At 45.0% G+C, this 26,634-nt stretch overlaps 1 protein-coding gene across 1 annotated transcript in view; it reads left to right on the top strand.

Moving 5' to 3' along the window:
- The window catches only part of LANCL2 (LanC like 2), a 43,980-nt gene extending 21,193 nt beyond the window's left edge, over positions 1-22,787 (top strand). The window contains exons 3-9 of the mRNA XM_039242998.1: positions 4,562-4,769; positions 5,791-5,938; positions 6,906-7,052; positions 8,808-8,990; positions 16,465-16,641; positions 16,893-16,965; positions 20,290-22,787. Of these exons, the coding sequence (XP_039098929.1) occupies positions 4,562-4,769; positions 5,791-5,938; positions 6,906-7,052; positions 8,808-8,990; positions 16,465-16,641; positions 16,893-16,965; positions 20,290-20,393 (1,040 nt within the window). The 3' untranslated portion in view covers positions 20,394-22,787. The remainder of the gene's footprint in view (positions 1-4,561; positions 4,770-5,790; positions 5,939-6,905; positions 7,053-8,807; positions 8,991-16,464; positions 16,642-16,892; positions 16,966-20,289) is intronic.
- Positions 22,788-26,634: the final 3,847 nt, after the last annotated feature.

Consider the following 26,634-nt stretch of genomic DNA (forward strand, 5'->3'; position numbering starts at 1 on the left):
AACAGAAGTTTGCAGATAGGGAAAGAAGGCACAGAAACACAATAAATGAAATGGGGAAACAGTTGAAATAGAGGAGATTTTAGAAACCACATTTCTTTTTGCTGTCTATAAAATTTTTTCACAATCTGTATGAAATGGATAATTCTCTGTGAATATATAATCTACTAAATCTTACCAAAGAAGAGATAGAACTAGATCTAAATAGGCAACTTCCAAATAAAAATTTGAGAATGTTGTTAAAGACCTACCACAAAAATTTCCCTGGGAAATTTTACTAAACCTTGAAAAAACAGGAAATACCACGGAGAATGACATTAGCCAGATGGTGGGACAGGAGTTTTCTACCGTCTTTTCCCCAAAGAACACAGATTTTGACAGTCACACACAAGATGAGAGTACCTTTGTTGGTCCCCGGAGTCCAGTAGAGAAGTTCGAGGACACCACTGGAGGACAAAAATGTCTGAGATTGGAAACACTGAAGAGAGTAAGAGGAACAATTTCACTTTGTATATGCCACCCCATCTCCATGGCGGCATAGCTCAGCATCAAAAGATACACACTTAGCCTGCCGTTTTTCCCACAGAGGAAAGTGAGAGCATGTGAAATGAGCTTCCAGCTTCCCCAGCTATGCACAATGCTGCCAGAGACACCCATTTCTTTCTCACTCTTTCAGAAAACAGACATGATCTACACAACCAAGGGGCAGGGAGAGTCTAGGATCATAGCAGCCAGTGCTCAGGTCTTACTAATCATTTCACGGATTCCATTAGCAAGCCTGACCACAGGCTGCTAGGGACAGTTGGCCAATGAATCCCCCTAGCTGGCCCACAGGCATCTCCAGCATTCCATTCTCTTTACCCACGTGGTACTCCACCCCATAACTGTGTATGGCCCTGAGGGCAGTAAGTACAAGTTGTTGTGGACAGTAAGAGTAAGTAAAAGCCAGCTCAACCCCGTAGAATTGGAAGAAAGCATACAAACTTTAGTATTCAGCACAGCTCTACAGGAAAGCAAACAGGAGACGCTAAAGCTTGGCCTGGCTTTGTGGAATTAGGAGAAGGCATACAATGTTAATAATTCACCCCTAAGAGGGAAGAACTGGAGTAGGCATGTTCATAGAGAAGGTATGAGAAAGCCTTAGAATTGTCAGCAGGGCCAACAGAGGCATTTTCCCCCTGAAAGCAGTTAGTAAAGATTGGAGGAGCTGACTGGTTCTTCAAGTGCTAACACAATAATATAAGACTTAAAGGAGTCTAAAAAATCAAGGAAACATAATACCAGCAAAGGAATAAAATAATTTCTAGTAACCACCCGTAAAGAAATGGAGATCTCCAATTTGCTTAATAAAGAATTCAGATTGTTTTGAAGAAGCTCAACAAGCCACCAGAAAGCACAGAATGAAATCAGGTAAACCATACATAAAAAGTTTAACAGAGAGATAGAAACCATAAAATAAAAATCAAAGAGGAATTGGGGAGCTGAAGAATACAATGAATGAAATAGAAAAATGCAGTAGAAAGCAGCAGCAGCAGAATGAAGCAAGCAAACCAAAGAATCTGTGAACTTGAATATGGGATCATTTATACTTATCCAGTCAGAGGAGAAAAAGGTAAAATGAATGAAAAAAGAGTGAGAAAGCCTATGTGAATTGTGGGATATCATCAGGTGAAACAATGTAAGCATTAGAAGAATCATAGGGGTTCAAAGAGGGAGAAAAGTGCAGGGGGCACCTTGGGGGCTCAGGCAGTTAAGCATCTGACTCTTGATTTTAGCACAGGTCACGATTTCACAGTTTGTGAGATTGAACCCCACATCAGGCTCTGCACTGATAATGAGGAGAGCATGCTTGGGATTCTCTCTCTCCTCTCTCTCTCTCTCTACCCCTCCCCTGCTTGCTTTCTCTCTGTCAAAGTAAATAAACATTGAAAAATAAAAGGGCAGAAAGTTTATTTAAAGAAATAGTGGCTAACAGTTTTCCAGGTCTGGGGAGAGAAATGGACATCATGAAGCCCAATGAGTACTTCCCTGAGACATCATGATAAAATGTTTAAAATCAAAGGCACAGATAATTTTATAATTTTGAAAGCACAGAGACAAAAAACTCCTTACATCAAAAGAATACCCAACAACCTATCAGTGGATTTCTCAGGAAAACCCTTATAGTCCAGGAGAGAGTATGTTGATATATCAAAAGTCCTTAAAGGAAAAAATGCCTAGCAAAAATACTGCCAGCAAAGCTGTCCTTCCAAAACTAAGGAGAGAGGAAGATTTTCACAAACAAAAGATGAGAGAGTTCATTACCACAAGGCTTGCCTTACAAGAAATGCTGAAATCAGTTCTTTACACTGAAGTGAATGATATAAACGTAAAAATATAAAACACACTATAATAATGTGATATGATTGTATATTAATCACTTTACTTTAAAAGTTAAAGGTCAAAAATACTAAAAAATAACTATCGCTACAATTTTTTTAAATGGATATGCAATATAAAATGTGTAAATTGTGACATTAGAAACAAAATGTTTGGGACAGTAGAGTTTTTGTATGAAGTCAAAGTTAACTAATCAGCTTAAAATAGAATGTTATAAGATGTTTTAATCTAAACTACAAAGTAAAATCTTACAATAGATATGCAAGCAATATCTTACAAAGGAATCAAAGTGTACCAGTACAGAAAATCATCAGATCACAAGGGAAGACCGCAACAGAGGAAGAAAGAAAATACAGAAGAAGAACAACCAGAATATGAATAAGGTAGCATGTGTAAGTCCTTACATATCAGTAAGTGCTTTAAATAAATGGATTAAATTCTCAAGTAAAAAGATATAGTGATTGAATGGATACAAAATAACACCTACCTATATGCTGCTTACAAGAGACTGGTGTCAACTTTATAGACAAGCCGAAAGTGAAGAGATGGCAAAAATAACATTTGATACAGATGAGAAGTAGAATAGAAGAAGGACAGATATACTTACATCAGAAAACATAGGCTTCAAGAATTTTAACAGACAAAGACAGTTATATGATAAATATATGATAATGGTAAAGGAGTCAGTTCATCAAGAGGAAATAACAATTGTATATATACATGCACCCGACATCAAAAGACCTAAATATAGTGAGCAAATACTAACAGGTGTGAGGGAAAGAATAATATATATACAGTACAATAATAATAGGGGACTTTGTATCCCTCTTCTAACAACAGATAGATCATCAGGATCATCAGTAGGAAGCATTGGAATTGAACTATACATTTAAACCAAATGGACCTAACATTACAGAACATTCCATCCAACAGCAGAATACACATTTTTCTCAAGTGTGCATAGAACATTCTCCAGAATAGATCATATGTTAAAGCTCAAAACAAGTGTCAGCAAATTCAAAAAGATAGAGATTATAAAAACTGTCTTTTCCAACCATAACAGTAAGAAACTAGAAATCAGTAAAAGGTAAAATCTGGAAAATTCGCAACTGTGTAGGGCCTGAAGGAAAACCTCCCGAATAACCAATGGATCAAAGAAGAAAACAAGGGAAATTTTAAAAATATAAGTATATCAAAACAAAAAATGGAAATACAACATAGCAAAACTTCCAGGACGTTGCAAAAGCAGGTTAAGAGGGAAGTTCATCACAATAAACACCTACATTAAGAGAAAAGAAAAATCTCAAATAAACAACTTAACACCTCAGGGAACAAGAAAAGAACAAAGCCCAGAGATAGAAGATGGAAAGAGGTAACAAAGATTGCAGCAGAAATAAATAGAAACCAGAAAAATAATAGAAAAGATCAATGAAGTTAAGCATTGGGTTTTTGAATAAACAAAATTGACAAGCATTTATCAAGACTAGCTGAGAAAAGAGAGAAGACCTAGATAAATAAATCTGAATCGAAACTGTAGATATCACAACTGATCCCATAAATACAAAGGATCATAAGACACTACTGTGAACAATGATAAAACGACAAATTGGATAATCTTAGAGAAATGGATACATTCCTAGAAACACACAACTTACTAAGACTGTATCTGAACAGACCAATAATGAGTAAGGAGATAAAATGTCTAGGAGGTATTGAATCACTATCAGAGCAGTTAGTAGCATAATGGACTTAAACCTGGATTAAGCCTTTTTTGCCCCGAGGGTTTTTTTGTTTGTTTGTTTGCTTGTTTTTTCTTTTTTATTTAACTTGTGAGAAAGAGCATGAGCAGAGGAGGGGCAGGTAAAGAGGGAGAGGGAGAGAGAGGCAGAGAGAGAGAGAGAATATCCCAAGAAGGCTCCACGCTGTCAACATAGAGCCCAGTGTGGGGCTCGATCCTACAAACCACGAGATCATGGCCTGAGCCGAAATCCTGAGTCAGACACACGACTGACTGAGCCCCCGAGGCACCCCATCTTCCTGTTTTGAAAAGATGTATATAATTTATTGGATGCTGCTCCTTCAGAAACAGGTTTTAGGTAGTTTTTCGTGTAATCATAAAATAACATCCTGAAGGTGAAAAAGAAAGGTAATAATGCTTTTCTTTGGGGGCGGGGCATTATTCTAGGCATAGCCCTTTTATACCTGCAGCTGTACCGGGTCACCTGTGACCAGACCTACCTGCTCCGATCCCTGGATTATGTCAAGAGAACACTCCGGAACCTGAGCGGCCGCCGGGTCACGTTCCTGTGTGGAGATGCCGGACCCCTGGCAGTAGGAGCTGTGGTGTATCATAAACTCAAAAGTGACTGCGAGTCCCAGGAATGCATCACAAAGTGAGTTTTGAAAATTCCAAGTATTTTCTCTAAATTCTCGCTTCAAGGTGTTGCTGTGGAAAGATACTCAAAAAAGAAGTTATTTTTTTAAATTCATCTACTGTTGCAAACAGGCCTTTCCAAGAAGTAAAGAGGTTATGTATTCATTTGAGCCTAATGATAAGATCGTACGCCTTCTTTCTATCCAAGCCTGTGTGTCTGCCTTAATCTGGGGAGCAATAAACATGTTTCTTCCTGTTATTTTAATCTTTTCCTAAGTAATCTTGGTTGCCTTCCTTGCATGAAAATTGGCTTATACGCCTTGGGTTCACTCTCATAACTAAGTTATTTTTAAGGCTCAATTGTCTTGGAACAATTGGTGTAAAACTCTTATTGCACCTATTGGTTTATGTTCTGTTTTGAAGAGGTAGAAATCAGGGCTCACTCCCGTGGTCTGCTGGAGCGCCTCGTGTGTGCTAGTCAGTTGAAAGAGTGGTTCAAGCTAGTTGCCAGGCACTGACTACATTTTAGTACTATTTTCTTCTAAATTTTAAGTCATTTTGGATTTTAAAATTGAATATCCTCTCTCACACCGTTTAGACTAGATATAAAGGTAGATTTTTTTTTTTTTAATTTTTATTTATTTGTTCTGAGAGAGGGAGAGAGAGAGAATCCCAAGCATGGTCTGCAGGGTTAGCACAGAGCCTGATGTGGGACTCAAACTCAGGAACCATGAGATCATGACCTGAGCCAAAGTCAAACACTTAACTGACTGAGCCACCCACCCAGGCACCCCTTAAGGTAGATATTTTGAACAGAAGAGTGTTTTGTTATTAATTTGATATCTGAGAGAGAAATTAGTGTAGTGGAAAAGTTTTTGTTGTTTGGGTAGGTTTTTAGGAGGTTTTTTTTTTGTATTTTTAAAACTCGGCTTTAAATTTAAAGTAACAAGGCAATTCCCAAAGCGATGGGGTTATTGACAGTGTCAGGAAGAAGTATTTCAGACATTGTCTGGGAAAACAGAATTTTTCCTGTCGGGTAGACTTCTGCAGCTCCAGAAGACGATTGTGTGCAGAGATTCGGACCTTCCCGATGAGCTGCTCTATGGACGGGCGGGTTACCTGTACGCCTTACTCTACCTGAACACGGAGATCGGCCCGGGCACCGTGTGTGAGTCGGCCATCAAAGAGGTACAGCAGGGTTGCCTCAGCGGTGCGCGTGCGCGCGTGTCTGCCATCCCGGCCCCCCTGCCCGCATGGAGCTGCGTTGGTGGCCAGGCTCCGCTCCTAGGTGGGAGTGATTTCCTCAGGCAGGTCATAAAATCACTCAACAGCTCCTTTTCTTCCTTCCTAGGTATATTTTGTAAAAATCTGTCCTCTTACGCCTGTGTTAATTCACCTGTTTTTACTAGAACCAAAAAGATAGAATATTTATTTCTCTGCCATGAGGTATCTGAGCCGGTTAGGCAGCCCTGCGAACATGGTTAAGGGTCCATTCCTTCCGTCCTGTGCCACCACGTCCGAGGGGCGTGCCCTTATCTGCACCACCGGAGCTCCTTGAGCACTGAAGTAGGGCATACGCAACTTCGTTTTTAAGGCCCTGACCGAGAAGTTGCGTCCTTCACCCCTGCTCACGCCTCACTGCCAGAACTTAGAGGACGGTGTCTGTCCGTCTGGAGCCCAGAGGCCAGGTGCCCGGAGAAAACATGGAGCACTGTTCCAAAGGAGGAGGGGAGAAAGGGTGTGAGGAAACCATGGACTAAAACCCTGCATGCTGCAGGCACATCATTAGCCTCTCATGAGGAAGGCCGCTTTCTCCAGCCTTTCCCGGAAGGTGTCGAGCCAGTCATTGGGGACACCATGGCAGTTACAAGGCGACTCAGGCGTCTGGGAAAGTTCTTCTGGGAGGTTTTTCTAGGTTCTAGTAAACTGTTCACACAGAGACCTCTTCTGTTTCTTGGTTTGACTTCCTAATGCCTTTTTCTCCTCTGAGATTGTCTTCTGATTTCCCTCTGCCTCTGTTTATTAACTTAGAAAATAAAGATATAAGCAGCGGTGGCTACTCACAGCTTACAGATTCTTAGGTTAAATCATCTCTGTGAAGACGTGGTTAGTCAGACAAAAACAGGCGACTTACGCGATCTTCCAACATCCGTAGGTAGTCGATGCCATTATTGAATCAGGCAAGACTCTGTCACGGGAAGAGAGGAAGGCTGAGCGCTGTCCCCTGTTGTATCAGTGGCACCGGAAGCAGTACGTTGGGGCAGCGCATGGCATGGCCGGAATCTACTACATGTTAATGCAGGTAAGCAAGAGCGCTCTGGAGTATGAATACACTGACTGCAGTCAGGTACTCAGTCAGGTGGGAAATGGGGCCCAAAACGTTAGTGTAAATGCAGCAGACTGAAGTGAATGAGGACCTGCACTGAACCATGGATACTCATGCTCTGCTTCATGAACCCCACGCAGTGAAGTCCAAGAGTGCGTCCTGCACGCACCTCCGTCCTGGGTTAGTTAGGTGTTGGCCGCCCACGTTTCTCTCCTGTCCATGTCCTTCTGCTCGCAGTAGTAGTAACTCTTTGAAGAGACAGAAACCTTCAGGGGACAGAAAGGGCCTCCAGCATCCAGACCCGGGCAGAGACTGATGTTCAGATGCCCCCAACTTGCTGTCGGTCGTGTTCTAAATCTTTAACTTGTTACCGTCGTGGTGATGCTCTGCTCTCAGTCAGCCCTGGTGTCTCCTGAATTAAGCATCACTGTTCGTGAGGCAGGCAGAGACCCCACCCCAAATACTGCTTCAGCCTGCTTCTAGCCTTCTGGCCTGAGCTTCCCTTCCCTGCTGCGGACACAGCCAATGTTCTTTTCTTCAGTTAAGCCTTTCTTTATAAGAAACTCACCTGTAAGAGAGTAGTTCATGCGCAAAAATCCCAAAGCAGTAAGTCAGGGAGCATGGATTAGAAGCTAGAGCTTTTTAACTAAAACCCCATGTATTTCTTTTTAAAAATTTTACTTCAAATTCCTTTTTAAAAACCTACTTTATCATGAGGCACCTGGGTGACTCAGTCGGTTAAGCGCCCGACTTCAGCTCAGGTCATGATCTTGCAGTTGATAAGTTAGAGCCCCGTGTCGGACTCTGTGCTGACAGCTCAGAGCCTGGAGCCTGCTTCAGGTTCTGCGTCTCCCTCTCTCTCTGCCCCTCCTGAGCTCACACTGTGTGTGTCCTTCTCTCTCAAAAATAAATAAACATTTTAAAAAATTTACGTGGTGTTAGAAGGTAGGGGGAGGGACGGTGAGGTATCCCCCAACTGAGAAGGCAGAAAACAAAGCAGGCCACTCCATGCAGTTTCCACAGACTTGTCTTCAGGGGGGTGGGGGGAGTCAGAGAGGATGATCCATGGCGCCTGCCTAATTATTTTCTGCAAGGCCCAGACCTTAGGCCATAGATTTTGTGGAGGGAAGGGACCTGCACAAGAGCATCGTAGTGACGTCGGAGGGTTCGCTCTCACCTTGAAGGGCTTGCACACACCGGATGGGCAGCTACCCTTTAGTGAGCTCTCACAGCCCCACCTGTGCAGCAGGAGTGTGTTACGTCTGACAGACTCCCGGGGGGTGGAGGGGGCAGGGCAGGTGTTTCTGAGGCGTGTACATTAATCTCCAAGTGGCCCAGAATACACAGCCACAAGAGACGCCCCTGAGTGAACGGGACCAAGATGGAGGGCAAGGGTGCAGTCGGTGTAGCACCCCAGCAAATGCCTGGGCTTCCAGTAAAGCGGCTTGTCCTCCGTGGTGTGGACGGGCCTCGGTCAGTCAGAAGGCTTCCCCGGAGCGAGAGGGAATTCTCCAGCAGATGGCCTTCATGCTGTCTTCAACGTGAAAAAGAATTGAAACAGAAAAAGGTCCCAAGTCTTAAATAACCAGATAATCAAATTAATTTTCATTTTAGATACTCCTCAGTATTCCAGGTAGTTGATGCTTTAGGATACTGGCTATGATACAGAGGCTTAAAAAACACGTAAGGAAAAATAAATTCAATGTTCTGTTTTTATTTATTTGTTTAAAGCCAGCAGCAAAAGTGGACCAAGAAACCTTGACAGAAATGGTAAAACCCAGTATTGATTACGTACGCCACAAAAGATTCCGATCCGGGAATTACCCGTCATCGTTGAGCAATGAGACCGACCGCTTGGTCCACTGGTGCCACGGTGCCCCGGGCGTCATCCACATGCTCATGCAGGCTTACAAGGTCAGTGCGCCCGTCTGCACCACGGGTGTTTACTGTTTCGAGCTTCGTTTTTTTTCCCACCAGGTTCCCAGTTAGATTTTGGCCAGCACCTCAGATCGCAGACTAAACGCTTTTTAGACTTAATGTTTTTACAAAATAAAGTCTCCCTGCTTCCCTTTATCGCCCCTGTTGTTGGCGCTGTGTGTGTGTGTGTGTGTGTGTGCGCGCGCATGTATGTTGACGGGTTACATTCACGTGTAAAAGAAACTATAGGTGACAGCGTCGTCATGAGTTTTATTCTGAGTGTGAACGTCCAGGAAGGCAGTAGGCGCTGTTGTGACCAAAGGCTTTTTTGTTTGACTTCCCATCATTTTACTTTCTTGCTTGAATAATAAGCCTTTATTGCTGGATATGATGCTTATTCAGGGGCTTTTAAATTTGAGTTTGAAATTGTTAGAAAATTATTCATCAGGGATGGGTGTGATGTTCCAAGTTTTACATGTACGGAGTATTATCTGAGTATAGGCGGTGCCTTTCCTGATGAATTCTGGTGCTCTCCATATATTGGGGCACGATATTGAGTACATTTGATTTCTCTCCTGGACTAAATTGTACGTTGAAAGCAAACAATGCTGCTTTTTTTTTCTGTTGTTTTTAATGTGTTTTCTTCAGATTGTATTCCACAGAAGTTGAAATTACAGACCGCTTACTATATTCTGTACCACTTAAATTTTTTATCCTTTCTTGGAAAAAAATAATGGACATTTTCAGAGAAAAATGTTTTCAAGCACGTTTTTTAGAAGACTTAACACTTTTATTTTTTAAATCTGTATTTGAATATAGTTGGCCCGCAGTGTGGTCTCTGGTGTGCAGCATGCGATTCCACAGGTTTACATGTCACGCTGGGCTTACCGCAGTGCCAGCTGTCGCCAGACGACCCTCTTATAGTGTCACTGCCCGTTCCTTGGGCTGTGCCGTTTATTCCTGTGACTTATTCCCCACCCCCGACCAGAAGCCCATATCTCCTACTCCCTTTCACCCATTTTGCCTATCACCCCCCCTCCTCCCCCTGGGCAGCCATCAGTTCTCTGTATTTGCGGGTCTGATTCTCCTCTTTATTCGTTTTTCTTTTTAGATTCCACATGAGTGAAATCATATGGTATTTGCCTTTCTCAGTCTGACCTATTTCACTCAGCATTATACCTTCTTGGTCTATCCATGTTGTCCCAGATGGCATGATCTCAGCCTTTTTTATGCCTGAGTAATATTCCATTATTGTATGTTCTCTCTCTGTATATAAACACAAACATGCCACATCTTTCTTATCCATTTGTCTGTCACTGGACACTCAGGTTGCTTCCATATCCTAGCTATTATAAATAATGCTGCAGTAAACATAGAGTAGATATACCTTTTTAAATTAGTGGGTTTTGTTTTCTTTGGGTAGATACTCAATAGTAGAATTATTAGATATGGGATCTGTATTTCAAAATTTTTGAGGAACCGCTATACTGTGTTCTGTACTGGCTGAACCAATTTACATTCCCATCAGTGGTGTATGAGGGTGCTTCTCTCTACCTCCTCTCCAACACCTGTTATTTCTTGTCTTTTTGATTTCAGCCATTCTCACTGGTGTGAGATGATATCCCACTGTGGGTTTGACCTCTGTTTACCTGATGATTTGTGATGTTGAGCATCTTTTCATGGTCTGTTGCCATCTGTACGTCTCCTTTGGAAGAATGTCTATTCAAGTCCTCTGCCCATTTTTTTTTTTAAGTTTATTAATTTTGAGAGAGGGGGAGAGAGAGAGAGAGAGAGAGAGAGAGAGAATCCTAAGCAGGCTCCACGCTGTCAGCGCAGAGCCCAGAGCAGAGTTCAGTCTTAACAACCCACAAAGTCATAACTGACTGAGGCACCCGGGAACTCCCTCTGCCCATTTTTTAACTGGATTGTAAACAATGCTTCTTTCGTAACTTTATTTTTTAAATACATCTTTATTTATAATATTTGATGTTGGAGATTGTTGCTCATATATCAAAGTATATGCCAATAATCATAAAGATTGATTCGTGTTTTGGCAAAGTCCCTTAGTTTTGTGGAAGTAGATGGAATTGATGAAGCATAATTCACATGTCTGCCGGAAAATGACAAAAGTTCTGGTCTCTGAATCCATTTTATTTTCTCTTTGTGACTAACCTATAATGAGTTACTTAGAAAAATTGTGGGGAATTATCTCTCATAATTTAGGCAAATTTTTTCAGAATTTTTTAGTCTCCCTACAACAGTAACACCTAAAATATTCAAATAATATAAAAGTCAGATATGAGCTTTCAAGAAAATGTCAGAAAGTGATGATACTTGGTCAGAGCAAAGCACAGTGAAATACGCTTTGGAAATCAGAAGAACTTAATGATTCATCTTCTTAACTATTAATACCTCAGCCTTTAAATTAAAACAGAATTTTTTTCAAGTCACTGCCTCCCTTTTTTAGAGCTCTGGAGCAAACATTGGACCTTCAGTGACATAGAGAGAAGTTTATAATAAATATCCAGCCATAAAATCTAAGTATACTGTTGACAGACAAGGACCCTTTGATGTCCAAAACAGATGCAGGACTTTGTTAAAATGTAAAAAGATTTGTTTGCCAAGCTCCTTGTTCTCTTTCGCATTAAAGAGGATGAGCTGTAGAGGGGGGGCACTCCTGGTGGCCCACAGTCTTGGCTTCTGAGGGTCTCCCCCACCCCCACCGCTAAGCCAGTGGAAGCAGGTAATGAGCCAGGGCACCCAGCGGGGCTGTCATCCCGGGGATTACTTCATCCCGTTCGCCCTGCTGACCGGCACCACCAGCGCTGGTCACACGTAGCGGGTCTCTGCTCCTGGTTGTGCCACACACAGAGCAGCCCCGCGGCTGCCCGGCTGCCTCTCACCCAGAATATCCTTTGAATGTCTGTCCCTGCCCTGCGTATTCCAAAACAGAAATTTCTGTCTTCTAGAAAGTGTGGAACCAAAGACATGAAGATCCCATACTTAGTCACTAAAACTTAATTTTGCCCATTTACGTAAACAAGACAGTCAAACATGAGGAGGGCAAGGAATATCAGAATCTTTTGGGGAAGAAGGCGTCAGTGGCAATTTGACAAGGCACATAGAACATAGTTTTACCATTAGGGGCAGAAATACATTTTCAGAGCCCGTGAGTGGCATGTGAGACTTTTGTGTGGCCAAGGCAGAGAGTGCTGTGGCCAGGGATGGGGTGGGAAGTGCAGGGCTAGAGAAACAGCTCTGGGCTAATTTCCTCTCAGGCTTTTGTGAACTCCAGAGAGGCTGCCTTCACGGAAGGGGTCTCAGAATTAGGAAGTGCTTACATTTTGCGTGATAAGTTCTCAGCCATTTCTCAGGCTGGCATGGCAGCTCCTAGGTTCTTCAATATAAGGCTTTCAAGTATTTGAAAATGTATTAATATCCTTTGCTGATAAAACCATTGGAATGCCTGCGTGGCTCAGTTGGTTATGTGTCCAACTCTTGATTTTGGCTCAGGTCCTGATCTCATAGTTTCTGAGTTCGAGCCCGGCATCGGTGTCAGCGCTAACAGTGAGATTCTCTCTCTTTCCCTCTCTCTCCGCCCCTCCCCTGCTCACGTTTTCTCTCTCTCTCTCCCCCTTCCCCTCCCTGCCTCCCCACCCCTCAAAATAAATAAACTTAAAAAAAACCCTATAAATTGAGTGAAGGCTCGCTTAATTTGTTTTACCTTCCTGTAGATGCTATTCATGTTGCAGTGGGTAGCTGAGCGTACTCTACTTTGTATGGATATGTATTATTTTTTAATTTAAAATTCTATAGTATTTTAGATGATCCTTGAGAAAATGTCAGGGTTTTAACGATATGGAATTTTATGAATTGCAAATGATTTTCTGACAAATTACATTTGTGGACCCCATACCTGGAAGCTATTTTGCTGAGTAGTTCCAACCAGTTCTTGGTTATCTGACAATAAATTACAGGTAATGGTAATAAATTCTCTTCTTCTGACTACACATACGGACCCTCCTGTATTAGCAGCTTGAAGGGATTCGGCCACTATAAACAAATGCTACCATTGGTCAGTGAAAATTGTATTTAGAAAGGTGTTTACAAATATGGTGCCTAAGAAAGCCGTGTAAGTCATACCCGTGATGTCAGTGTCCTGTTTCAATTCTGTGCTGATGTGTGGGACCACCATGGCTTCCCCGCTCCCGCACCTACATGCCTGCCCTGACAGCCCCAGAGTGAAAATGCTCCCTGATGGTCACCCACTGACCGCGCATCAGAGGATGTTTTCACATAACCTCCAGAAGCTCATTCGTAAGTTGATTATTTGAAATACAGAATATCTAGGGGGTGCTTAGCAGACTCACCTGGAGAGATTCTTTCAAACTATACTTTCCTTCCTTCTTCCTCAGGATCATGATACCTTCCTAAGTTTAAACATCACTTCTGTAAAGACAGTTTATCCACTCGTTTTCCAGTTGTTTCTAGTTCTTTAATGAATCAGATGCTGAGAACACTTCCTGCAGGTCCTTGGGGCTGACACCTGGGAAGAGAATTACTGATCGGAGAGTAGCTGCAGTTTTGTAAGAAGCTGCCAGAGCTTCGTGCTAGGATCTTACATTCTGTCAACAGTGGAAGAGAGTTCTCCACATGTTTGGCAACAGTTGGTATTGAAAGTCACTTTAATTTTATTCTGGTGAATATTTCACTGTAGTTTTAATGTGTGTCTTCCTGAAGATTAGTGATGAGCAGTTTTGCCTGTGTTCGTGGGTCATGTGTGTATCTCCCTTTGTGGACCGTCTCTTCGTTTGTTTCCCACCTTGTTTTATTCTTTTCTTTGATCTTTTTATTATTGGGCTGTAAAGAATTCTTCATATGCTCTGGTTATAAGTCTTTGTCGGGTATATGTTTTGGAAACAGCTTTGTAGTTGACCTAATCATTACCTTCATGGTATCTGTTGATGAAGAGAGTTTTGAATTCTGATAAAGTCTGTGTTTTGTCAAGTGTTTTTTTTTTTAATGTTTATTTTTGAGAGAGAGAGAGAGTGCGAGTGGGGGAGGGTCAGAGAGAGAGGGAGACACAGGATCTCAAGGAGATCCAAGCTCTGAGCTGTCAGCACAGAGCCTGATGCAGGGCTTGAACTCAACAAACTGAAATTATGACCTGAGCCAAAGTCAGCCCCTTAACCAGGTGAGCCCCCAGGCGCCCCTGTCATGTGTTTTTTTTTTTATGGTAATTTCTTTTTGTATCTTGTCCAAGAAATCATTAGCCTAAAAAAGCCTAAAACCAGTTGTTTTACCAACAAAATGGGCTTCCTCATGAAGAGCAGAGAATTACATTTGGGATGTGCAGGCTATGGCAAAACCACAGGCAAATCCAACAAAGGAAAGAAACATGGAGAAGGAGGAAAGGGGGGAAGGATTGTTTTGAATGTAAGTAAATCCATTAAGAAAAAGCAAGAGTTCAGGGTGATGACAGTCTCTTGTTGACTGAGTTGCAGGGGTCGTCAATTTCATTTTTTTTCCCCTGTTGGGGCCCATAATTGATGATTCTGTTTCCCCTTTTGTTTGGGTGTGGAATTGACAAGCCTTTCTGGAATGGACTAGAGGGTGGGACTTCCCTTCTTACCTCCCAACTCTATTCTAGTGAGATTTTCCTTCATCAGTTGTTACAAAATTTTACTTACCCTCAGATTATAGAGAATATTCTCCTACAAACTGCATGGATTCAGATTTTACGTTTAGAACTGTGAACTATCTCTAACTCTTGTATGTTACGTGTATATTTGGTGTATTAGGATTGTGTCTGTGAGGTAAGAAGAGAGGTTCTTTGTTTTTTAAGCATCAGGAAATCTGATTGTTCCTACATTGTTTATTGTAAAGACTTTTTTTCTTCATTTGATGGATTTGGTGTCATTCATACTCATAAACAGCCACTGAGATGAGGAAATAGTATCCTTTTATAGTTGAGAAAACTAAGACCTAAGAAGTTGAGTGATTTGTCCAGGGGCCACACAGTTAAAAGGTGACAGAGCTGAGATTCAGGCAGTCTGACCCCAGAGCCCACGTCTCAGATCACTTTTATGAGTTAGAGTCTTGCATCTGACCCTGGTGAATAGACTCTTCATCAGGAATAGTGAGTAAGATGGAAATGACCCTCTCTTTTCCCTTCCCCTACCCTCTGCAGACACTGATTCACATAGTCCAACCCTTTTTTTGAGGTCACTACTAATCAGCTACAAGTAGATGAATCCTGTGCCAGGAAGATCATCTCTGATGGCCCCTTTTGCCTCTAACTGTCCAGAACGCATTTGCAGCAGAATGGAATGAGGTGGTAAACAGGGCGGGGGAATTGCTGAGAGCAGGTTCCGAGGGAAGGACTATAGAAACAAAGTTAATGAAATGTGAGGAGAAAGAGAAGGGAATTTAAAAGGGAATAGGAGGAGGCAAAACAGACAGCTTCCTCCCACCAGGCGTTTGTCCTGGCTGAGCTCGATGGTCTCTGTCCGTGTAAACCACTCAGTGGATTCAGTGCCACGAAGTTGTGTGACTCAGGCACGCACGCTCCAGGAACGCGTGTGGGCGTCCTTGGGACAGAAAATGACAGACCTTGCCAGCCCCAATAGTGCCAGGCCATCAGGGTCTCACTGATAATGTGGCTGATCCGGGATGTCACATGTTCCTCACCGCAGAACATTGTAGAGTCCTTAGTGCTGTAGGCAGTGTTGCTGCTCTAGGCAGCACAGAATGGGTTATTGGGGTCAAAATCTTACCAGAGTTGCAGGTAGCTTTTTTTTTTTTTTTGCTTGGACAGTGACAGAGAGTGGGTGAGGGACAGAGAGAGAAACAGAGTCCTACACAGACACCACACTTTCTGCACAGAGCCCGACATGGGGCTCAAACCCACAAACAAAGAGATCATGACCTGAGCTGAGATCAAGAGCCAGACCCTTAACTGACTGGCCACCCAGGTGCCCCATTTTATCTTCTGGCATCTTTTAATTTTTTAAACTACGTCTGAGAATTACTTTTGCGGAGGCATGAACTTGGAGGACGAGGGGAAGAGATGGGTGGACTGTGAGGCGCTGCTCCTGGTGGCGCTGCTGGTGCCCGCCTCACCCCCGGAGCCATTCGGGTTTCCTCGTGTTGCAATTTACTGACCAGGAAGGGAAACTGGCTTACTAACTTACCATTCAAACCAGCTTTTTTTTTTTTTAATGTTTATTTAAACATTTTGAGAGACACAGAGACAGAGACTGACCGAGTGGGGGAGGGGCAGAGAGAGAGGGAGACACAGAATCCGAAGCAGGATCCAGGCTCTGAGCTGTCAGCACAGAGCCCGACGTGGGGCTCGGACCCATGAACCGTGAGATCGTGACCTGAGCCGAAGTCGGATGCTTAACCCACTGCGTTCCCCAAGTGCCCCTCAAAACATCATTTTAACACTGCTCTCTTTTTCATTGCCCAGGTCTTCAAGGAGGAGAAGTACTTGAAAGATGCCATGGAGTGCAGTGATGTGATTTGGCAGCGAGGTTTGCTTCGGAAGGGCTATGGGATCTGCCACGGGACAGCTGGGAACGGCTATTCTTTCCTATCCCTGTACCATCTGACGCAGGATAAAAAGTATCTCTACCGAGCTTGCAAAGTAAGGAGTCTTTACGTAAACAGCTCCGGAACCCTCGGGAAAGCATGTGCAAAGTCCAGAACCCCAGCTCCTCTCCTTTCCTTAACCTGCTTCTCCTGACACAGCCATACGCTGGCCTGTCTCTGCCACGTTGGCGCCTCTCTGTTGCCCGGGAATCTTCTTTCTCGGGTTCCTGGCGAATTTATCACAATGTCGTATTTGTCGCCTTTTCGCCAACTGAAATCTCAGCTCTTAAGTGTGTTTCTTCTTAGTTTGCAGAGTGGTGTCTAGAATACGGAGCACATGGGTGCCGCATTCCTGACAGACCTTATTCTCTCTTTGAAGGTAAGAGTGAGCATCAAAAGCTAGGTTTACAGACCGGGGCAAGTGAGTCTGGCCCTCCTGTCCCTGTGTGCCGGTTCTGTCACATGTGTTCTTACTTGCAGAGTATCTCCGCAGCCGTAAACTAAATACCCTGAACAAAGTAGTTTATTGCTGAAAATTAGGTTGAGTCTCTTTGCCTTACCTGTTTTGTGTACCTGCAAATGTCCTTTGAATATTTCTTAATCTTCTGTGAAGAATATATGCTGACAGAACATGGGATGTTTGCTACTCAGTAAGAAAAAATAGTAAGTTCACTCCTGTGCATTTCACCTGTCATATTGTGTATATAGTATATCAATCTACTCACAGGAAATGTGTTTAGTTATTTAAATATGTTTAGTTGTTTTAGATCTATAAATAAGTTGGAATAATTGCTATGAGTAATTTGAAAGTTTTAGCAGTTAGAAATAGTTGTAGTTGGAAAAAATAATAGCATACAGAAGAGTTCTGAAGAATGAGCAACGACAGGAAGTCAGCAAGTACAGTAATTCTGCTATAAGTACAAGATATAGAATATAGTTCAGAAAAACAAAATGGAAATCCTACGAAGAGGATTCCTACATCTTTTGTATTTGTATTGTGTGTGTGTGTATTTATGAAGTGGATAATTTATCATTGAAGCCACAGAAATCAAAGGGCAAAGGATAAATAGATAAAGGATAAATTGATGATAACTTTTGATTATTTGTTGCTCTAAGAGGTACATCTTATACTAATTCCAAAGTAAACTTAAGAGAGTATAAATGATTGAATATTTTTTTTTAAAACTCAGATAATAGATTGGTGTTGAATTTTGTCAGGTGCTTTTTCCGCACCAGTTGATATGATCATGTGATTGCCTTTTCTTCTTTGGCTTATTAACGTTGTGGGTTCAAGCTCAACCTCACTTGCTCTTTTTATATATTGCAGAATTGCATTTGCTACTATTTTGTTGAGGATTTTTGCATCTGTATTCATGAGAGACATTGGCTTAGAGTTTTCCTTTTCTGCATTGTCTTTGTCTGGTTTTGGTAGCAGCATAATACTGACTTGATAAACCGGTTTGAGAGGTATCCCTTTCTCTTCTGTTTTCTGGAAAAGACAGTGTATTAATTCGTGGAAGAATTGGTGTTGATTCTAACTGAAGTGTTTGGTAGAAATCTCCAGTGGAACCATGGCCTAAAGATTTTTTGTCTGGGGAGTTTTTTAAACTCTCAGTCCAATTTATTCAGTAGTTTATAGGGCGGTTCAAGTTACCAGTTTCCTGTTTGGTAAGTTTCAGTAGCTTGTATTTTGGGGACACTGCTCCGTTTTACCTAAGGTGTTAAGTGTGTGTGTGTAAAGCTGTGATAGTACTTCTTTATTTTCCTTTATTATCCTTCCTATGTCTCAGTTGTCTGTGTTGACAGGCCCTGTTCTATTTCTGCTATTGGGAGTATTTATTAATCACATGTTAGAAATATGAGCAGAAAATAGAGCGTTTGCTGTTATCTTTCACAGAGCAATATCCTTTAAATATTCAAAGAAATTATAATGAAAAAATGAATCTCAGAAAATATTTTAGTATTTTACATCACGAAAAGGCAGCGTATTTGCATCAGATACAGCAGAAGTTAATACTGACTCCAGATGAGCTCATTCAAGTATATTGATGTCAGCTTCAAAGCCCCAGCAGGTCACAGTGGTTGGGTAGAAACCGGAAAGGCTGGGAAGTGCTCGGGCTCCTCATCCTCCTGCGCCTCACAAGAGCCTGGCGGGGGGGGGGGGGGGGGGGGGGGGGGGGGGGGGTAGTCTCTGCGGGGACTCTGGCTGGAAGTAGTAATAGCGCGTGCCTGTGTGGAGGCCGAAAGGGTGGCTGCCATCCGTGACCCCTTCTGGAACTTTCTCCTGCCCGAGTGCTCCATCTTGGTGAATCCGCTTCCCCACCCCACCAAAACAAGAGAACAAAGGTCATTTCACTAGGACCCCTCCTGAGGATTCTAATAAGTCTGGTTTTCCAGAACCCTTCCTTCAAACAAAAACTTAGAGGGAAGTCTGGGAACAACCGAAATGTAGGCAAATAGCTAGTGACACGCACACAAAGCATGAATGACTTGCAGACTCATTGAGGCAAGAAGCCAGACACGATAGGTTCTGTGCTGTGTGATGCTGTTCACAGGACTCTGAAACAGGCAGACCAGTTCCGTGGCGGGGATGCCGGCAGGGACAGGCTACACAGGGACCCACAGGCACTTCCTAGGGGCGGTGATGGAAATAGTCCACATCTCCTGATAGGAGTTTAGTTCACACAAGTGCGTGGCATTTGTCAAAGCCCAGAGGGGTCCACCGAAGACTTGTGTTTCGTTGCGTGTACATTTTACATCAGAAGGAGTTAAGCAAACAAAAGTCCGATAGGGGGGATTTTTTCTGATTGAAAAGGGGCCTAAGGGGTCTGGAAACGAGCCGGCTAGTAGGCTCTGTCACCCACCCTCTTCTAGGTCAGTTTAAAGCCCAAGGTTTGGTGCAGACACACACACACACACACACACACACACACACACAGCCATCAAAAAGAAAGAAACCTTGCCATTTGCAGTGATGTGGGTGGGGCTAGAGGGTATTGTGCTAAGCGAAGTAAGTCTGAGAAAGGCAAATGCTATATGATTTCAAATGTGGAATTTAAGAAACAAAAGGAAGAAGAAAGAAACCAAGAAACGACTCTTTAACTTGTAGAGAATAAACAGATGGACCAGAGGGGAGGGGTGTGGGGTGGGCATGATGTAGGTGAGGGGGATATGAATACACTTTACTTTGATGAACACAGAAATGTGTAAAGTTGTCGAATCACTATATCGTACACCTGAAACTAATACAACACCGTACCGTTAACTACACTGGAATTAAAGTTAAAAACTTAAGAAAACTGAACATTCTTAAAACTTGAAGATCTGAAACGCAACCTTTTGTTTGGAATAAGAATAAAGCTGTGAGAAAGTTTTATGGTAAGATAGCACACGAGCAGCCCACATAACCTTTTTTGATTTGTTCTGTGAGATCATTGTAAAGTTTCAAGATACAGGATTAAAACGCAGGGCCCAGTTTTTAGAAAAAGTAAAACAGGGAAGAAAACTGGCCTCATTCTGGGTGCTGATCTAAGGAGCTTTGGGGGTAAACCGTTTTCTGCTTTTGTATGAAGTCCTCTGTAAAACCCTCAGCACCTTTTCTAATGCCCCTTGCAGCCACTAGTAAAGGAAAGGATTAAGGGCCACCTCGTTTCAGACCCTCCCTCGTACCCTTTCCTAAAAGGATCCATGTTTTACGTTGCAGGCATGGCTGGGGCGATTCACTTTCTATCCGACATCCTGGTACCAGAGACCTCACGGTTTCCAGCATTTGAACTTGCCCCTTCGCAGAAGGATACAAAGATGTAAAGAGACTAAGACGCCTGTTTAGACCAAAATCCAGATTGCTAGTGCCTGACACAGAGCCAACTGTGGATCCCGAAGAAGGAAAAAAAAAAAAAAGAAGAAGCCGACACCTTCACCCCCCAGACCCTCCCTTTGTTGCCGAGAACCTCGAGTTATAGAGCATGAGCGACAGAAACCCTCCCTCCGGCATTCCATGACAGTGTCCCCTCCCTGGCGTCAAATACGAATTCCTCACGTCGAGCCCTGTGTAGCATTTGCATGTCTCTTGGTGTGTGTCGTCTGCAGACGTTAAGTCGTGCTGAACAGAAAGCCCTTCTCTTCCCGTGAGCCCGGAGCTGACCGCGCACTCGTGTGTAACATTTAACGTGAGGGCCCTGTGTCCTGACTGACAGGGAACAGTCAGGTGGTGTGTCTCGCCCACATCAGAAAGAACATCTAAGGGGACGTCCTAGTGACACTTTGTCAGCGTTTTCCACGCGTACATGTCAGACAAGCGTGAAGGAAACCCCACTCCAAGAACGGGGGTGCGCCTCTGCACCGGGTCTCAGCCGCTCCCGCTGGTGTTTTGTGTTCACCTTCTTGCTTTTAAGAGGCCCAAGGGCATGCGTTGCCCTCCCCCTGGGGCCATGTTCCCAGCAGGGGTCTCCGGCCCCTGTGGGAAGTTCCAGAGGCTCCTTGCAACCCCAAGCAGCGGGGCCCCGGGGAGTGGACTTCACATCAGAGGACATTCAAGGGAAGCCTTTTTGTGACCCGGTTGTAAATCAAGTAGCCGTGACTAAGTATTGGCACTTCTAGGTTTTGGTTTATTATAAAAACACACTGCATCTCAGTTTTATCAACATTATAACTTACTAGAAGTTCGGTGGATACAAATTCCAGATGGTGATAAGCAGAAACATACTCAGCCGTTCCCATGTCCCCACAATTAAACTTATTTCAAAATTTGGTAAGTTATCACAGTATAAATTTGGTGAGTGAAATCTCACATTTGATGAAATATGTTAAGCGTAAAAGGCCAGCCTGCATTTACGCAGACGGGGAACATAGTGTTCTAACCCAGAAAATGACGGTGTTTGTCCAACATGTTTTATCTATAAAAAAAAAAGGGGCATTATTTTGGGCTGCCATACCCTCAATAATTCTAGCACATGGATTTCAGTTTTTAGAAGAGTTTTGTCATCACAGTATGAGTAGCCTAGGGCTTTATACATGCTTCTCACCTTGTGAGCCGAGGCATGGGTCATAAAGACAAAGCAGGTTTCTCGGGTCATCCGGTCCGGGTCTGTAAGGAACCATCCAGTCCTTTATCAGCCCTCGTGTCCTATCCTTTCATAAAGGAGCATGAATACCTGTGGAGCAGACAGACCTCCTTCACGCACATGCGGTTCTCAGGGTGGCGTCAAGCCTTACCTGTGGGGCCAGCACCTAACGTGACCTTCGGTTTCTAGATGAGGCCCCGTGGGTCCTTTGTCGCACACACTTGTTTCTAACCCAATGCTGTTTTCTCTCAAACTAGGTTGGTGGCTTCCATGGGTATAAGTTCTTATGGTTCTGTTTTAACCAGCTTCCCGGCCTGCTCGTGAACTTCCCAGGCACGATAGGCTGTCCTCAACCAGTTGAGGGGGGCAGTGTTTGGTAGGAGAGCTCACCGGCTCTCAGAGCCCAGCCGAACAGCCCTGCCCCCCCCTTGCCCCCCCACCCCCCAGCCATGCACACGGTCGCCTATGAGGTCTGGCCTGCCTCGTCCGTGGCGGCGCTCTAGGCTTCGGCTGAAAGCTCTGTCAGGAAGCCAGCGGGACCGCACAGGGGCTGTGCCTGTCTTGCCAGAGGGAGCGCGTGGAAGCCCTGGTTCTGGCCACGTGTCTCCAAACCAGAGACAGCAAGGGTGCCTCAGCTGGGTGTCCCACCAGGTCTGAAAAGTAAGCATGAGGATGAGGCCACTTTCTGATGAACAGACCGAAGGAAAGATAAAATATTTGTGGAATAAACAGAGATCTCATTTCCGGGCTTCATTTTCAACCCAGCAGGGTTGACACCGTCCGACTTGCCCACGAGGTGTGCACAGTTGTCCGCCCACTTCCCGGTGTCTGACACTCCACCTCTGCGTGAGGACGGTTCCAGCCCTCAGTCCCCGAAGGCGCAGGAGAGATGGCATCTACGCCAGGGAGCGGAGGGCTTGCAGGAGTCCCCTTACTAGTTCTGTGTTCTGAATTCAGATCTCAAAACATCTCACAGTGATTTCTTGATTTCTTTGTGTCCTCCAAAATGTCTGAATTAAAAAAAAAAAAATGTGTATGCACAGTACCGTTTTAAAATTTGAACGAAAAAATAGTTGATGTCAGAAAAAGTGTGTGGGGTTCTTTGATTTTGTCAGTAAAGACAGTTTTGTGACAGTGACTCGTGGGACCCTCGTCTCTTTTCACCTCTCCTCTGCATCTGAGGGTGACGGTGACGAGCATCGGTCCCCATTTTGAAGGTTTCATTCTTAAAACTGCGGCAGGTGCCCCCATCATGATGTGCTGAATGATTCTCCAGGATGATTGCTGCAGGCGTCTACACAAGTGTCCTCTTTGTACCCCAGGCTCCCTGAAGCCGGGCCGAGAAGGTAAGGGCAGCATCATGTGGCTGGCGTGGAGTGACTGACGGGCCTTCACGCTCAAGTCCTGAATGGCGACAGCATTGCCAGAGGGGCCACTGTTACTGTGACTGTTTCCTCGGCGAGAAAGCCGACAGCCTTGCCCAGGTCAGAGCCAGAAAGGAGGTCACGCACACGGTTGTTGCCTGTGTTCACACCCTGACTTGCACTCCACGCCCCTTCCCCTGCATGCCCCAGACAGAAAGGAGGAAGTTGACCCCGAGGGGGGTGGAGGGTAGGGGAGGCCTTGGCCAGGAGCGAGTGACTAGGAAACAGAGCAGCAGGGCCGCCGCCTCTGTCCTCGTCATCGGCTCCACCCGACCCGCCTCCTGGGCTGCGTGGGGGACGCTCACCCTGCCTTCTCATCGTGTACGGCTTTTAACATCTGTTGCTTCATTTGCCCGTTACAGAAGCAGTGATCCAAGATTAGAGTCCGGGCTCCCGAAATGTTTTTACAGGCTGTCCTCAGCGCCCCTCCCCCCAGGCCCTTTGCTGCAGTGTGGAGGGGCCCTTCCTTCCATGGGCCTCAAGTCGGGCATGAGGCCAGGTTTGTTGTAGGGATGGGACCCTGGTGGTTTTGAGGTACCTGGGAGCCCGCTAAACTGCGTGCAGAATTTCCTGGGCATACACGTATGAATAGCCAGAGAGGCAGCTCCTGGTTTTCACCAGACCTTCAAGGTGGTCTTTGATCTCCAAAAAGGAATCGAGTCATGTTCTAGAATAAAGCACGCATGTCAGCAAGCCGGGCCTCAAGTAGGAAGCAGGCACGCTGTGGAGGACGGGTGTGGGAGGGGAGTCTGGAATCAGGGGGCACCCCATCCAGTTAGGAAGACCCCTGTCACAGCAGGCGATGCCACGGCCAGGTCTCAACTATTCCGTATGTTGTAAGCAGAGTCAGATGTCAGTTTTCAAAATGGCTGTCACCTCCTGATGCCTGTCAGCCTGCTAATTGAACCGCACCATGGCCTGCAAAGCTATGTTGTGTCCATTGCCCTCCTGATCGGAGCGAGGTCGCAGCCTCCTTCAAGGCCCCATTTTGCCAAGACTGGCCTCCTAGAGTCAGATCACTGGAAGCACCAGTGATCCCAGGCAGCTCGGCTACAACAAGGTCCAGTCTGCTTCACAGATACAACCGCACCATTTCCTCATCTACTTGGAGATGGGAGGCTTGAGTCCCTCTTTCAGCACAGGTTTATTGTGCCTGTGCCAGGCATTGTGCTCAGTGCTGAGAGTGAGCTGACCCTCATGGGTCCTGTCCTCGTGAGGTCACAGTCCTGCTTGATGAACACCTGTTGGGAGTGAGTAGCCTTGAGCTTGGACTTGGGGCAGGCACTCCCTTAGCAGATGTCAGACTGCTCCTCCGCGGTGGCGGGTGGGGAGGGGAGCAATAAGCCTCCCAGGTGAAGAACACAGTGTGCATTTTCCAGGAAATGGCAGCAGGGGACCACAGGTAGGTGATCAAGCCAGCCTTGCAGTGTGACACCCTCTGGCACGAAGAGGAGGCTGATCCCTGCCATCCAGGGGCGTATGCAGCAGAGGTTAAGAATCTGAAGGCCTGTGTTTACCTCTGAGGGCAATCGCTTGTGTGAACTTGGACGAGACATTTCCTGAACCTCAAGGCTGTTTTATTTTTTCCAGAAAACCAGGATAGCCTCCGTCTGTTGGTGGGAGGATTAAAATGTCTAGCTCACGAAAGTGCTCTGTTGGGAGAAGCGAGGGCGCTGGTGCGGCGCTGTTGTGTGAGGACTCGGGCTCCCCTTCTGAAGTAATGGGATGAAAACCCAGATCTGTCCAGCGCCAACATCCCGTGCCTCGTGACAGCGCAATGTCACTGCGGCACCTGGCGATCCGGAGCTTTCCGCCAGCTCTGCGCATGTGCACCCACGTGGACTGGAGCCACGGTTGCAGGCTTATGAAAACCCTGAACGTTCAGAGAGGTTAGGTTCTGCTCTTCTCTGGTCTATTCTATAGTGGCCCCAGAGACTGTCCCGGTTCTGTACCAGGGGGCCCTCCGTGGCCTTCCCAGGACCACCCACCAGAGGCATGCCAGTCAAGTGTCAATGGGGAGCTCACCCTGCTCTTGAAAGTATTGCCCAGGAACACAACCCTCCCGTAACATGTAAATACTCCCAACAGTTCCAAGAACTGGTCAGGCCAGCTTTTCAAACCATTTCTTTACAGAGGCCACAAGAGAAGCTATCAAATGCCGTATCTATCAGCTGTTGGGACCTAAAAGGGGGGGGATAAGGGCCCCAGGGGGCCCTGAGTCTCCCCGGTGAGCCGGATGGAGGGCCGCACCCCCTCTTGGCAGCTGGGCTAAATGTTCTGAGGCCTCGCATGCCTGAAAGATGCCTTTGTTCTGCACTGACACTTAAATGACAGATTCTTCTAGAATTCTGGACCAGAAATCGCTTTCCTGCTTCTGGAAATTCTGGACTAGAAATTACCTTCCTCACTTCAAGGCATTGCTGCACTGTCTTCTAGCTTCCAGCGTTGTGTCTGAGAATTTTGTAGCCATTGTGTTTCTTCATACTTAATTTTGTGATTTGTATGTAATTGTTTTTCAAGTTACAGAGTTTTTTTTCTCTCTCTGGCATGATGATCCAGTCCTGGGTTCTTGATGGGCCCATCCCATCTTTGAGATGACAAACAGGGAGAATTCAGAGAGCAATCAGGGCTGGAATCGTCACTTTGAGACCTATCAACGTTAGTGAGAGCCATGGGGCTGGATGATCTCGCCCAGGAGGTGAGAGTAAAAAGAACAGAGAAGCAGCCAAAGACACAGCCTTGAGCCACACCGGCGCCAAGAAGTTGGGAGAAGAGAAAGAACCAGCCAGAGGAGGAGCAGAAGCCGTCAGTGCGGCGGGGAGCATGTTTCCCTGGAAGCTGGTGAGGAAAACAGCTGTCTGCACAGAAGGAAGCAAGTAGCTGACCCAGATGCTTCTGATAACTAAGAAAAGACTAAGAAGTGACCATTAGACTCGGTAGCTGAGAGGTCATTGGTGAATATGTCAACAGTATAGACAATCCTCTAAAGAAGTTTGGTTGCCAAAGAGAGGAAGGAAATGGGGCCATAAGATCAAGAAAAAACTTTTCTTGGGAGGGGGCCAGAAGGAGAGAGTGAATCTTCAGCAGGCGCCACACTCCGCACGGAACCCGATGCGGGGCTTGGTCGCACCACCCTGAGACCATGACCTGAGCCAAAAATAAGAGTCAGACGCTCAGCCAACTGAGCCACCGAGGCGTCCCGAAAACTTTTTTTTAAGTTCAAAAAAATAAGAGCATGTGTGTGAATTGATGGTGAACCTGTGGGCAGGTAAAATAAACAAACAAAAAGCGATGTAGAACAGACGAGAGGCAGCAGAGGCGGGCATGCGGGTCAGCCGTGGGCAGCAGCTCACGCAGCGCACTGTGGTCAACGGGCGGCAAAGACGCCCGTGGGCGAGTGGGAGGTGGCTGCAGCTGTGCAAGTTCTCTTCTGGTTCCTTCAGTTTTCTCAGTGAAGCAGGAAGCCAGGCGGCATCTGCTTAGTGCGGATAGAGGGGGCGGCAGTGGTGGGATTTGAAGAGAGGAAAGACAGGGAAAATCTCCCCAGAAAGGGGCAGAAGG

This window comes from Hyaena hyaena, unplaced genomic scaffold (assembly GCF_003009895.1).
Source record: "Hyaena hyaena isolate Hyena2069 unplaced genomic scaffold, ASM300989v1 scaffold_218, whole genome shotgun sequence".
Lineage (NCBI taxonomy): Eukaryota > Metazoa > Chordata > Mammalia > Carnivora > Hyaenidae > Hyaena > Hyaena hyaena.